We start from the raw sequence: 15,471 nt of genomic DNA, 5'->3' as shown, positions 1-15,471 counted from the left end.
AGGCAATCCCCGACTTATGCGGATCTGACTTAGGTCGGTTCCGCACTTACGAACGGGGCTTTTCTCGCCCCGGAGCTCACGTGTCCTCCGGGGCGAGAAAAGCTTCTCCCGGTCTCCCTGGTCTGCAGGGGGGGTCCAGCAAAGCCGCTGGACCCCCCCAGCAGACCAGGGACACCCGAGCAAAGCCGCCGCCTGGGCGGCTTTGCTCGTTTGCCTGGGAGCAAATCCGCCCAGGCAGCGGGACCCTGGTCTGCTGGGGGGGTCCAGTGGCTTTGCTGGACCCCCCCAGCAGACCAGGGGGACAGGAGCAAAGCCGCGGAGCACGCCCGCAGCAGGACAGCCCAGGTGCACCTGGGCTTTCCCGCTGCGGGCGTGCTCCAAGGCTTTGCTCCCCGTCTTCCTGCAGACCAGGGAGACGGGGAGCAAAGCCTTGGAGCACGCCCGCAGTGGGACAGCCCGGGCGCGCTTTGGCTGTCACGCTGCGGGTGTGCTCAAAGGCTTTGCTCCCCGTCTCCCTGGTCTGAACAGCAGACCAGGGAGATGGGGAGCAAAGCCTCGGAGCACGCCAGCAGTGGGACAGCCGCGGTGCGCCTGGACTGTCCCGCTGCCCGCGTCCTCTGTGGCTTTGCTCCGCGTCTCCCAGGTCAGCAGACCAGGGAGAAGGAGCAAAGCCGTGGAAGACTTGGGTGGTCCCGCCACCCCCGTCTCCCTGGGCTGCTGGGGGGAGGGCTGCAGCTAGTGCCCCCCCCAGCAGACCAGGCTTTTCTTGCCTACCCCTGGGGTAGAGCAGCTGGGGGCTGCCGGGTTGGTCCCGCAGCGCCGCTCCGGACCAACCCGGCAGCACCCCAGCTGCTCTGCCCCAGGCGTCCTGATTCAGCTGCTGCTGGTCAGTTTCAGCAGTGGCTGAATCAGGACGCCTGGGGCAGAGCAGCTGGGGTGCTCCTGGGTTGCTCCAGTAGCGCCGAGGAGCCGCGCTACTGGAGCAACGCAGCAGCACCCCAGCTGCTCTGCCCCAGGCGTCCCCAAGTCAGCCGCTGCTGAAACTGACCAGCGGCTGACTACAGGAAGCCCGAGGCAGAGTTGCTCTGCCCCAGGCTTCCTGGAATCAGCCGCTGATCAGTTTCAGCAGCAGCTGACTTGGGGACGCCTGGGTTTCTTAAGTTGAATCTGTATGTAAGTCAGAACTGGCATCCTGATTCAGCCACGGTTGAAACTGATCAGTTTCAGCAGCGGCTGACGCCAGTTCCGACTTACATACAGATTCAACTTAAGAACAAACCTACAGTCCCGATCTTGTACGTAACCCGGGGACTGCCTGTACTATAGGTAGAAAATGATTCAATTAAGTTTGCTCCAACTCTGCTAGAATCACAAAACTCAGAGTGATTTTCCTTTTAATCTCTTTGCATTGTGAGTAATAAAGCTAATCATCTAACAATATCAAAATAATTTCCTCTCCCTTTAATTTGCGAAACTTGTATAAAATGAGATCCTTCCATCTAGCAGTACATTCTTATATTCAGCAATCAAACACTATGCTTTTGATTAAGGCAACTGAAATTTAGGAGTGCTTCAGAATAATCCCATTGAAGTTTTGAGAAAGCTAGAGCTCCTCCAGTTTCTTAGCCACCCCTCCTGTTGATTGATGAATGGTACTGACAGGTGCTTCTCCACGTAAAGTGGCTCAGAAGAGACATATTGGTGCTCCTCATCCTGAAGAATGCTATAAAACAAGATACCAAAAGAGGAGAAGGTATATATATGGCTGTTGATCTGATCTACAGCAGAAAAATTAAACCTCTCTTTTCACTTAACAGGGCTATTCTGTAGATAGCAGAAGAACAGAAGAAATTGAATACAAACCACATTAGTTGTGTAAGAAATAAAGAGCAATAGTCAAGATATGTACATATGTTTGTTATATGAATAATATCTTAGGTATATATTCACCCTGAAATATCCCGAAGAACTAAATATACAAGGATCACTTCATCCGCTGCTGAAGCGTAGTAACTTCTCAGATGGACAGTTTAGCTATCTTTTTATCTAGTATTAAATTGGTCATGACAGGAAGTAAAAAAGAATGCCAAACTCAGTGGTAAATTCAGAGAAGAGTCCCAAGTTTTATTTTTTCCCCAAATATACAAATAGCTTCAAATAATGAAATATAAAACAAATGAGGGACTTTTGAAATAATATGCAAAACAATCCCATATTTCAAGTGTTTAATTCTTCCTTACCATTTTAAACACATGCATTTTTTATTGCTAGGGAGGAAACCTGAAAACATACTGTTTGGGGATTCCCCTCCATCCCACCCTCCCCCCCCCAACACACACTGTAAATAAACCTTCAGTATATGTGAATTCCTTATATTCCTAATAATAGTGTTGGTGACATTATCCACTTTTTTTTACAGGCCCCAAGAACAAAAAATATGTTCTTTGGGGAGCATTTCAATCAATTAGAATATTCTTGACGTGCAAAGGTGAGAACTTGGAATCAAGCATACTGACAGTATAGTTTTCCTAGTAGTGTAACCAATGTGGTTTTGAATGATTCAGACAACTTCCTTCCCTCTCTGCGAGGCAGATGCTAAGATTAAAATGTGTCCATATATGTTTATATGCTCTCATTTCCAAGGACAGCAGGGCTGTTTAGTCTTCCACATCTGGCCGCCCTCTCGTAATCTTTTCCTGTGGGAAGCTCTCTCCTCATGTCCTCAGCCAAAGGAAAAGGGAAGAATAACTGCATGTGGGGGTTCTTTTCTACAACCCTGAGGTCAATGGAATCTTCCTGGGAAATCTTGGTTAAAATGCAGCTCTACAGTGATGCTTTAACAATGTCAGTTGGAGCTCTGTGACAGTAACTAATGGCATCACAGACATTGACAGGAGGGAACTGGAGGTTCTGGCAGCTGAGTAGTTGACAACTGATCCTTTTGGTAGCTGATAAGTATGGGAAACCACATAGAATTTCAGAGTAAGCATATTAATGTCCTGCTTCTGCTCAAATGTTTTGGCAGCGAAATATTTAACATCGCTAGCATTTAAATCGCTATCTCTAGATTTCAAAATAAACTACCAGTTGAGATGAATGGGACATTTATAGCTCTAAGAGCTGTTGTTTCAGGCTGTCTGCAAATTCAGTAAGATAGGCACTGCATCTATCAGGATCATATTTTCTGGGCTTTCTTCACAATCACGAGAAGAAAAAAACATTCTTGTAAATTAAAAACAGATTTTGGAGCACATTCAGCAGGGCTAAATAGCCACTGTGTGGGGCAAAGTGTGGAAGGGGGCCATTAGTGCCACTCAGACCACTGTGCTCCGATCCCTCCAAGTCCTCAGAGCTGCATGGTGCAGTGCTCCTGCACTCCGGCAGCAATTCAAAATGGTCTGAGGCTCTGGTCACCATCAATGCAATAGTAGCGGTGGGAGCAGCTGGGAGCTCCAGGCCCCTCTCAATCTCCAGGTCCTGGGACAATCATTCCCTTTGTTGTTCTCTCCCCTGTGCCCCTCCCCTCCCCCCCGGTCAGCAGGCCTGAGCACATTTTTATGTCAGAAAGACATTTGAGGCCACAAATTCATGGAACGCGTTGGCTCTAGTAGTAATGTGCAAGAAGAAAATAGCCCAGTTTGCCTTCTAGACCAGCAATGGGCAACCTAGTCTAGTGAGTGGACTGCATGAGTGGCCCTCCTTCATGTCCGTGGATTGCAAAACTGTCGTAACCATGACAGTCTCCTGAGATAGGTAGATTTGCTAACTGTGCTTACAGAGCTAGAATTTGTGGTGTGTGCCAATTGAACCGTAGCAGTGCTTTGATTGGATGCAGAGAGAGTGCACAGCTTTCAGAGTCAATATTGAGTGTAATCGGTACATATTTCACTTCACGTGCCCTTGCTTAACGTGTGTGTCACTTTAGTAATACAGGTAGGGGAAAAAACTGCATGGATGGAAACAGGCTGAAACAGACAACCCTGCACATGGGCAATTGTAAACAAAATGTCTTGCAGGCCCAACTTACAAGCCTGATTAGACACATGCAGCCTTACAATCAAAACTTCATGGTCAGATCTAATGTTAGTACAGAATTGTATTTTTTTCAATGAAACTCTGCATGTCTTCCTGCACAGATCAGATTGCAGGACTATTTCATGTTTTCAAGAGACTTTAAAAAAAACCAAAATCATCCTGATGTTAGAGAACATCCTGTCTCCCATTCTCTCATGCAGATTAACTATCACTTTGATAGGCAGCTCACATGTGAAGGATAAAATAGAGGGGCCACCTCTACATTCCTTAGGTGTGAAGAAACTAACCTAACATAGTCCAGATTGAGCAAAAGTAATTAAGGACACGCTTAACTTTAAGCATGTAAATAGTAAGGCTACTCACATGATTAATTTTAACCACAGTTTAAAAGTACCTTGCTAAACTGAGGTCCTAGTAGAGAAAATGTAGAGCTTATGAACTGTTGTAGCTGCCAAGAAAAGAGGCTTTACAGCAGTGGTTAATATGTAAGCACTACTGATAACAATAATAAACTGTATATTTTCCACAAAGACATGTGCCAAGAAAATTGTACATACTTATTTGCGCTACTTTTTATAACTTTGACACCACTTCAGTTGCTCAACATCTGAGGCTTGTCACAGGTTGCTCCTGGTATTTGGCACTGACTTCACTATTCTGGGGACCTTTAATATGATTGCGGCTGCCCTACCACTCCCCCTCACACGCCCCTTTGCACTCCCCCTTGCTGCCTCTAATCAGAAGCCTCCCATCTGTAACTGACAGGAAAGTATTGTCAGAATTTTACCCTTGGGGAAAATGTATTAGTGGTTTGCACTTTAAATCCATCTCATAACAAAATCACATACCATCACCCTGAAAAACTCTCTTCAAGCTTTCAGATCCTCACACTATTGAGCCTTCCTACTGATGAAAGTTTGTTGGACATGGAAAATGAATTAGACATATTCTATTTCCTGTAGTTAACTTCAATGTTTCTATAGGATCTTTAGGATCCTACAAAATCTTTATAAATGTATATTCTTTTTATTAGCAGGTAGATTTTTTTGACATTAATACTTCACCATCTTCCTTTTCTCTGCAATTTTGTTTCTGCTCCCCAGTGATATCTCTCTATCTAGTCAAAAATAGCTAAGTATAGTTCAGACTGCCAAAGGTTATTGCCTGAGCAGTATCTTCCAGCACAACCTAGAGCTCAGATTTTCTTTGGAAGGGAGATGCTTTGATTTTTTATGACACTTCTATTCCTCTCAGAAACTACTGATTGTGACTAACAGTTTTTATTGCCACAAAGGAGAAGGGGTGGGGGTAGAGGGTGGCAGGTGGAGGCAGTTACACTTACAAATCTTTCTTACCCACCTCTCATCAGCCAGTAGAGCTTGCTAAGTATTAGTATACCTAAAGGCAGTATGCTGCAGGAAGTTCCTTCCTTGGGTAAAATGTCTCCTGAAGCTCCATATCAACTCCTACTCAGTGCTATGGAAAAATGCTACAAAGTAGCCCATTGGTTATTCACAGTCAGTGAATTATTGCATATATTATTGCAAATCCAAATAAATATAAGCAGCTATTCTAGTTTTGAGGATTGAATGAGCATTAAGAGTCTATGCACCTCTCATGATAGAAACAAATAGCACTTTTCCATTTCTCCAAAGATTATATAGCTCTTAATATACAGAATCACTGACTTGTGATGTGAAAGGGCCCCATTTTCTCTGTGTGACCTGAGAGAGCATGTTGTAGGTTTGATGCTAATTTGTCACATTTCCCACTGATCTTGGAACAAATTCCTTGCACAAACTTTAAAACTCCCTCCTCTTCACTCTAGAAATTTAAGGAGTTTAAGGTCAAGTGAATTTATTCAAGAAGCTTTGTAACTCCCAATCTCTAACCAGTTAATTAAGTAGTCATTTAAAAATTACTTCAAAAAGAGTGGCTTTACGGTAATAAATCATAACATCAGAGCAAATAGATATAAAAAAATCCAGGATTAGATTTTTTAAAATATTTTACCATGAAAGAAGAAAAAGCTTAAATGACAATTATTAAACCATTAACATTTCTTATTTTAAAGTGATTTTAATGCCTTTATTATCTGTTTTAAATTATATGGGAATCAAATTTACTAGTGATTAATTTAGTCACCAGATGTATGGAATCCCCATTGATATGAATGGTAGTTCTATGTGCAGATATACTGCAGAATTAGGTTTGTAAGCCTATATAGTTTCATTGAGATCAGTGGAACTACCCATGGAAATGAGCATAGATACTGGACTGTTTGCAGGTGTAGTGGCTTCCCGCTCGCCACAGCGCCACCTGACGTCGAGTTGGGGAATTAGTACTGCTGGCAGGTGGCCGGATCCCTTTCAGGACACTGCCCTCCGGCAATGTCCACTACAGCCTGAGCTTTCCCCCCACTTCCGGGGGCAGTTTGTGAGAGGCCGGTAGGCCTTCAGGAGGCAGTCCCTCCGCCTCCAGCACAGTCCAGCCCACCACTTGTCAGTCTATTATCATACAGTTCGAGGCAGGGCAACCATTCTAGTCCTGTCCCTTTAAGATGCACGGACGGTCCCAAACGCACCGTAGGTATGCCCGGGCTCTGGACAAGTGGTGGACTTATTTCTCTGCAGCCCGGACCTGAAGTAAGGCCGGGCGCTGCGAACAATTACCTCTTGGCCCGACCTGAAGGAAGGCCGGGAAGAGACTCGCCCGCCTGGACTGTTTTAAGGCGTGGTAACGCAGGGAGGCAGGCACGTCTCCGACTGTGCTGGAGGCGGAGGGACTGCCTCCTGAAGGCCTACCGGCCTCTCACAAACTGCCCCCGGAAGGGGGTGGAAGCTCAGGCTGTAGTGGACATTGCCGGAGGGCAGTGTCCTGAAAGGGATCCGGCCACCTGCCAGCAGTGCTAATTCCCCAACTCGACGGCAGGTGGCGCTGTGGCGAGCGGGAAGCCTCTACAGCAGGATTGGGTATTCCATATGAAAGTTAACTAGTAAATTCACACAGTTAACTAATTTATTTTCTGCAAGAGAAGCATACCTCAAAGTTTTTTGTAGCATAAAATTTATAGTTAAATCAACTAAAATTTAACGTTATCCTGATCTGGTATTTTGCAAAAATGTTTGGGATTTGTTTTGTTGCGCAGATAACCTTTCTCATAGTAACAATTAAGTGAGCATGTAAGTAATTCATGAAAACATCTTTATTTAGAAAAACACTTAAGCGCATGCTTAATATTTAGCTCATGCTTATATCTTGTTGTTCTCTTGTAGTGTAGATTTATTCACGTGTTTTAATTCCTTTCCAGAAACTAGTAAGCTACAGTGAACAAGGAAAACACTATTCATAGTACTAATGTAAGAAACACCACAATACTGGTATTCATGAGGAATTTTATTTGCATGGCATATAGTATTGCTGATGGGATTGTTAGATATAGATATTTCTCTCTCTCTTTCCATCCCTCTCTCTCCTATGCTGTGCCTACTCTCGATGGGGTGCATTTTATAACTACAACCAGTGCAATTTCTGGGGCTAATATCCTGTTTGTTGCTTTGAGATACTGATTGGGTATGCTATCCTGTGGATTGCATTAAAAAACATGCATTGGGTCTCAAATGATGAGTGATTTAAACTCATGATTTTTAAATGTTTCAGTTTTGGACTAATTTTATTTGTTTTCTGGTTTCTCAGCCTTTAAGGTGTACCTGAGTCACATTTTCAAGCTTTTCTCTGCATATGAGGGCTAAACATTCTTTTTTTTTTTTAAATGAAACCTCAGATTCTCACCTAAACTCATGAACCCAGGAGCTGGGGCTTTGAGGAAAATACCACAAGACTTATGGTAAAATTGCAGAGTGTATATAGCTTCGGTTAATTCGGCATAGCCCTAGCAAGCCCCCCTCCCTCCCTTGACAAAACAGTGACAAGAAGAGATTTGTATGGTATCTGATCTGTATGTCCCTCTTCTCCTCCAAATTTATTTCCTGCAATACCATGAAACAAATATGGGACTTATTCTTTCTCACGGTCTAGGTGTCACTTTTTAGAAATAAAAGTTGTATATTGCTCATCCATTTATGTAGATGTGGTATGGTGTAAAGCATTAAAGAAGACTGAGTGGCTCAGTCTACTAGCCACACACAGAAAACTGTCTTACACCCATACTCAGAAAACTTTCTTTCTTAAAAGTTGGGAATATTATACAATTCTACTGTAAAGGATGGAGGAAGGGGGGTACTGAGACTTTTCAACACTTTGGAAAAAAAACAAGACATTTTTATTAGGTGTCTAAATGTAGATTAAGCAGCTTAACTTTAGGGATCCAGGTTTCTAAAATTTGACCACAAAATATAAAAATATCTCTGCAGCTTTCCCCCCCCCCAAGTATAAAAAGCTCACTTACTACATAAAGTACAACCATTAATAACTCAGTGGTACTCTAAATAGATGCAATTTAATAAGCCCATAGAGAATTATACTGGGATGGAAATGGGGAGAGGGAAAAGCAATTCATAAGCAATTGATAGAAAGAAGCAGATCTTACAAACTGAAGGTCCAGTCTAATGTTTCTCATGCACCATTTCAGTAGTAGTTTTAGGGGTGGAAGGATGAAAGGCTATAATTTTGTTTTTGTATTTGTGATTTAAAAAATCTGTACTGGCCCAATAAGTGAAGGGGATGAAAAATGACCCATGGATTCCCACAATAATAAACATGAAGTTCAACAATAATGATAACTTTCAAGGAAACTTGCAAAAAAAGAACACGTTTGTATTACAATTGATGGGATAACTTTAATTCACCCTGTTGTACCACAGAGTTACCATCTATGTTTGTAATATCTGAATACAAAAAGAATAGGTAAAGGGTCATTGTCAGATCTGATTGGTCTAACATTACTGCTTCGACAGTACTTCAAAGGATTTTTCGGTCATGTACGCCATTTATTCTGACTCCGTAAAAACTCTTATTGCCATTCCAGACATTGGCTATGTCTAGACTAACATGGTTTTCCGGAAATGTTTTTAACGGAAAAGTTTTCCGTTAAAAGCATTTTCGGAACAGAGTGTCTAGATTGGCACGGAGGCTTTTCCACAAAAGCACTTTTTGCGGAAAAGCATCTGTGCCAATCTAGACACGCTTTTCCGCAAAAAAGCCCCGATCACCATTTTCGCGATTGGGGCTTTTTAGCGGAAAACAAATCTGGGCTGTCTACACTGGCCCTTTTGCGCAAAAGGATTTTTGCCCAAACGGGAGCAGCATAGTATTTCCGCAAGAACACTGACAATCTTACATGAGATCGTCAGTGCTTTTGTGGAAATTCAAGCGGAAATTCAAGTGGCTGATTTTCCGGAAAAACTGGCCAGTCTAGACACAGCCATTGTGTTTTGGCTTCCTTGTAGTACTGTAATCTCTTTGAATAAGTGGTATGCAGTTTGGAGTAACTCTTGGAGGTACTGTTGAAGTTAAAAATGTAGCTTTTTTTTCCTTCTGCAAGCCCGTGACAATCTATGCCACACTTGAAAAGTCTGACAATAATAGAGGTCAACCCATAGGGAGAAAAAACTTGACAATCAGTAGCTCTAGGACTTTTGCTCACTCCTTTCAACCCTGCTGTTACTGACGCAGTGTTGCATCACTAAACAATTTGCTGCTCTTAATGTTTTTCTGTCCTGCTTGTTTGGTAGAGTTGACTCTGCATACAATTACATAAATGGCTAGATTGTGCAATGTAAACACTGGCTCAATTTGGGGGTGGTGCAGAGCTATACTGCCCTATGTGGTGATGTGGGAGGGTCAGTGTCCCAGAATTCCCTGGCATGCTGAGAAATTGTGCTTGTAGAATCCCTAATGATATGGCATACTCCCATCTCTGTGCTCTGTCACCTTTACCAGGGCAGTAGGGGGGAAGGAATCATGATGCTGCCTCTTTCCTGCCCCCATGGGGTGTCATGAGCCCCTAGAAGGGATTGATCCCTGTGCTCCCATGAGTGCAGAGACTGTGAAAGATTGAGGAGTACAAAGAAGGGATGATCTCTCTGAACCCACCCATGCAAAAGATAGGCACAGTCTGGCCCCAGACTCACTATAATAAGGACCCTCAATAACTTACCCTCAATAACTTACTTCATTGCCCTTTTCCAGTGTCTAAAAACCCAACTCCCATAGAAAAACACCTGGAGACCCAGAATTCAGTCACTGAAGATTTTTAGCAAGGATTGTAAGCACAACAGAACAAAAGGAATTGACTTAATTCTTAAGTACCAAGTAAGTATGTTTCTTTAATATAAAGAAAAAACAAATTGAATCTAAACAGGTCAGTCCCCAGAGAAACAGTGAGAAGAAACTCAGAATTCCTGAATGTTAGATGGAGTTTACCTAAATCTCAGTGAAAGTCTTTGATCGCCAAATCCATACAGTATGTTGAATCAAAAGCAGTATCTTCCCTCCACTTGCTTGTAGAAATTTTCAGTTGGAAACCAAGCAGACTCTTCCTCTTCCTGTGCCAAAAATCTCTGTTAACTAGTCAGCTAACTAATTACCCAATCACTTGAGTTACAAGTTAAAGTGTTACAAGAAAAATAAAAATCCAAGTGTAGCAAAATATTGCTACTCTTTTCCCATTATCATATTTAAATAAGAGAAAAGTTGGTGAATCATGCTAGTTGAGGCCATTTAACTAAAACAGGCTATAATCAAGCAACATTCACAATATAGAATTAAAATAAAAAATAGTTTTTTCTCCCAATTATTTCAAAATAGCAGCAGCTGAATGTCCTCATGAATACTATTTTGAAATAACAGTTTCTAAATAGGCATTATTCCTCATGACAAGCAGGAGTTATTAGTTTGAAATAACTGGCTTGGTAGTGTGGATACTCGCCTTACTATTTCAAAATAACTTCCCAGTGTAGATATGCCCTACGGTGCTACACAGGACTTTAGGGCACCAAACTTCTAGAGATGGTGCTGCTTATATGTTTGAAAGATCAGGGCCTTAATATATATTGAACTGCTGCTGTGCAAGTTTGCACTAGGAAGGAGAGCATAGGAGATTATACAGTAAAATAAAAATGACATGTTTGATCACTGCCTTGAATGAATTCCCTTCCCTTTTTATTTTTTCAGATCATAGACCATGTCTGTGTGCTATCGAGACTAGAATGACATAGTGACAGTGCTGTAAATATGCTGGCATAGCCTTGTAATGCAGGTGCATCTTATAACAATGAAAGGAGTTTTTTCCATATCTGAAGAAACACCCCCTTCTTAAGTGGTGGTAGATCTGTTGACAAAAGCATTCTTTCATTGATTTAGTTGCATCTACAAGTGGGTTCAGGTTGGCATAGCTATGGCACTCAGCGTATGTCTAGATTGCATGCCTCTGCTGACTGAGGCATGTAAATTAGACATACCGACATAGTCAATGAAGTAGGGATTTAAATATCCTCCGTTTCATTAGAATAAAAATGGCCGCCACATTGTGCTGGCTCAGCTGTTTGTCGCACGAAGCGGCAGTCAAGACGGGGATCGGTCGGCAAGGAAAGCCTTTGCCGACCGATCCCTTATGCCTCGTACAATGAGGTTTACAGGATCGGTCAGCAAAGGCTTTCCTTGCCGACTGATCCCCATCTTGACTGCCGTTTCGTGATGACAAACAGCTTAGCCGGCACAATGCGGCAGCCATTTTTGTTCTAATGAAGTGGGGGATATTTAAATCCCCGCTTCATTGACTATGTCATTAAGTGCTGGTCTGGCCCACTGCCAGTCGATCTAACTTATGCTGCTCAGGGATGTGAAATAGATACCTCTCTGGGGCCGTGTCCACACTCAGGGTTTCTTTCGAAAAAAGTAGCCTTTTTTCGAAAGAACTTCCCCTGCGTCCAGACTCAAGCCGCGTTCTTTCGAAATTAAATCGAAAGAACGCGGCTTTTCTTTCGATGGCGGTAAACCTCGTTTCACGAGGAAGAACGCCTTTTTCGAGGGAGATCCGTCGAAAGAAGGTGAGTCTGGACGGGGGGAGCCCTTTCTTTCGAAATTATTGGCCTCCAGGAACAAGCCCTGGTGGACAATCTGGGCCATGGGTTGCACGTCTGTGGTTCCTGGCTGCAGCCATTCCTTAAAGGGACAGGCGCACCCTCACAGCCACTTGTTGCAGACAAGGAGCCAGAGCACACGGCGACCTTGCTGCAGCATGTCACAGCCCCAAGAGCGTCCTGGCCCTTCCTCCGAGCCTTCTGGGGACCCAGCCAAGGGCTCCAAGCGCCGGGCACCATCCTGGTCCGGCGCAGAGATAAAGAGCCTGCTGGAGCTGTGGGGAGAGGAGGAGGCCTTACAGGCCCTCAAAAGCCGGCGGCGAAATGCCGAAATTTATGGCCGCATGGCTGAAGCCCTGGCCCAGAAGGGCCACTACCCCCGCACCCAGGACCAGGTGCGCTCCAAAGTGAAGGAGCTGCGGCAGGGCTACGCCAAAGCCAGGGAGGAGAGCTCCCGGTCTGGGGCAGCCCCCCACTACTGCCCCTACTACTCAGAGCTGGACCAGATCCTGGGTGGCAGTGCAGAAGCACGCACACCACGGCGGTTCGTCCAGTCTGGATTGGCAGACCCCGTGGTGGACGCTCCAGAGCAGGAGCTACAGCAGTCTGGAGACGGGGACATGGGCCCAGAGGAGGAGGACACCGAGGAGACGGCGACCCTCACCCTGGAGCCAGTCACCCAGACCTCTGAGGCCTCCCAGGCGTCATCTGGCACGGGAGAGGAAGCAGCAGGTGAGTACAGTGAGTTTGTGTCACACCCGGGGGGGGGGAGGTAGGTGGGTGGGTGCACAGTGGGTGATGCACAAGGGAAACCTGTCATGCTCAGGCTGATGCCCAGGTCTCACACACACACACAGTGTGACCTTCACAATGTCTGCTTCCCCTGTCTCAAGGGAGAGGGCATGCCCTTTTGGACAGCTGTTGCACACATGACTGATTGTGATAGAAATGTAGCCGTGTTACTCTGATCTGAGGAAGTGGGTCTGGCCCTGGAAAGCTCATCCCCAAATAAACCATCCTGTTAGTATTGTAAGTACTACAGAGTCCAGTTTATAGGACTGATTGTGTCTTCTTCTTTTCCTCCACAGCCGGACCAGCCGTGGAAGAGGGCCGCAGCACCCCAGCCCCACCTCCATCTCCATCTCCACCTCGGAGACATGGGAGCCGCAGACACAGGCGTGTCTACGCCGACATCCTCCGGCAGCACGTCGAGGCTGTGCAGGAGCAGAACGCCATCCTGCTCCAGAGGGCGGAGGCAGAGGAGCGGTGGCGTGATCGGCTCATGAATGAGCTGGTCCTGCAGCGCACGGTGCTGTACGCCACCCTGAGGGAGGTCAGCGGCTTGCCTGCTGCTGTGCCTGGTCCTGCTCCTCCAGCACCCCATGACCCCACCCCACCAAACCCCCTTCCACAACAGCAGCCCTTTCCCCCCTTGGACCTCCCTCTCCCCCAGCCCCCCCAGCTCCCCAGCCCCTCTCTCCCCCTGGCCCTCCTCTCCCCCAGGCTTCCACGTCCCAAGAGCCCCCCAGCAGCCAGCCAACCGACAGGTGCATCACCCGATCCCGTAGCCGGGGAGCACCCCAAACACTAGGCCCAGCCAGGAAAGGGAAATCTGCCAAGCCCCGTTCAACCTGATCCCCTTCCCCCCTCCAGGTTTCCAGGCCCCTTCCCCCCTCCAGGTTTCAATCACCCCCATCACCCCAGTTAAAGCACAAACAAAGGGTTAAAGGCACTGTTTGTTTATTGTATATAGTTTGGCAACAACAAAAATGAAGAAAATTTTTGTTATTTTGCCACATTGTTTGATTATATGTACAAAATTATAAATAAGTAAAGAGAACATTTTATTTTGAAACACACCCTGGTGTAAGTGATGTGTCCAAACTGGGTCAGGAGATGGGTTGTGGAGGGAAGCTTCTATTGGGGGCCAGGGCCCAGTCCCCAGGCAGAAGCCCCTCAGTGCACTCAGTGGCCTCCACTGGAGAATTGGTCCCGGAGGGCCTCCCGGATGCCAACTGCAGACCGGTGAGCCTGGCGGATGGCAGCTGTCCGGGGCTGGGCAAAGAGCCTCTCCTGGGCATCAGCAGCTCCCCCCCACCCTGGTAGGAAGGCCTCCCCTTTCCTCTCCACGAGGTTATGGAGGACGCAACACGCGGCCACCACCTCGGGGATGTTGGTCTCCCCCATGTCGAGGCGTGTGAGCAAGCACCGGAATCTGCCCTTTAAACAGCCAAACGCACATTCCACCTGGTTGCGAGCCCGGTTAAGGCGAGCATTAAACTGCTCCTTGCTCGCATCCAGCTGGCCGGTGTAGGGCTTCATCAGCCACGGCATCAGGGGATAGGCGGTATCAGCCACTATGCACACCGGCATGTGCACATCCCCAACCGCAAACTGGCGATGGGGGAAAAAAGTTCCTGCCTGAAGCCTCCGGTACAGGTACGAGTTCCTGAAGATGCGGGCATCGTGTGCCCGCCCTGACCACCCAACACAAATGTCCGAAAACTGTCCACGATGGTCGACCAGGGCCTGGAGGACCATAGAAAAGTAGCCCTTTCTGTTTATGAATTGGGCTGCTCGATGGGGCGGTGCACGGATGGCAATGTGTGTCCCATCGAGCGCTCCTCCGCAATTTGGGAAGCCGAGGGCAGCAAAGCCGGCCATGACGCTGTCCAGATCCGGTAGACAGATGAGCCTGTTGAGCAGCTCCGAATTGATGGCCCTCACCACCTGCAGAACGAGACAGACAACAAAGTGTTAGAAGGGGTGCCTTATGTCTTAGGAGGAGAACCCACCGCCCACCTTCCCTCTCAAACAAACAGCCCGGGAATCCCCTCCTCAGAACTCCCCCCCCCAATTCAGGGTGAGTGGAGGAGCTCCCTCCCACTCCCACTCCCACTCCACTTGGCCCTTCCTGACAGTCTCCCTTCCCCCCACCCCAAACTGTGACTGTCCCCAGACAATGACTTACCTCCATCAAGACGGCCCCGACAGTAGATCTCCCCACTCCAAATTGGTGTCCCACGGAGCGGTAGCTGTCGGGGGTTGCCAGCTTCCAGAGGGCAATGGCGACCCTCTTTTCCAGGGGGATGGCGGGCCGCAGGTGGGTGTCTTGCCGTTGCAGAGCAGGGGCGAGCCAGGTACACAGCTCCTGGAAAGTGGTCTTTCTCATGCGGAAGTTCCGTAGCCAGTCTTGGTCATCCCAGATCTCCATCACGAGCCGGTCCCACCAGTCAGAGCTGGTGTCAAACCTCCAAACACGCCTGTCAACGAAAAAGTTCGGAGGCAAGGGCAGTGTGGCTGCCGGACGGGGGAACCCCTCGTCCCTCTGGTCTGGGTCCAGCTCGGGAAGGAGCCTCATGATTGTCTCACGAAGATGCAGCAACAGCTGCAG

General features: G+C 46.6%; 1 protein-coding gene across 1 annotated transcript; it reads left to right on the top strand.

Annotated features, from left to right (window-relative positions):
• The first annotated feature begins 11,879 nt into the window (after positions 1-11,879).
• Positions 11,880-13,668, top strand: LOC142829731 (uncharacterized). The gene is made up of 2 exons (XM_075931187.1): positions 11,880-12,809; positions 13,166-13,668. The coding sequence occupies exons 1-2, from the start codon at positions 12,122-12,124 to the stop codon at positions 13,666-13,668; spliced, it is 1,191 nt and encodes a 396-aa protein (XP_075787302.1). The 5' UTR covers positions 11,880-12,121.
• The last annotated feature ends 1,803 nt before the right edge of the window (positions 13,669-15,471 follow it).

Source organism: Pelodiscus sinensis, chromosome 5 (assembly GCF_049634645.1).
Source record: "Pelodiscus sinensis isolate JC-2024 chromosome 5, ASM4963464v1, whole genome shotgun sequence".
NCBI classification, from domain to species: Eukaryota; Metazoa; Chordata; order Testudines; family Trionychidae; genus Pelodiscus; species Pelodiscus sinensis.
The sequence above is the reverse complement of the archived record's forward strand: the minus strand, read 5'-3'. Positions and strand labels throughout refer to the sequence as shown.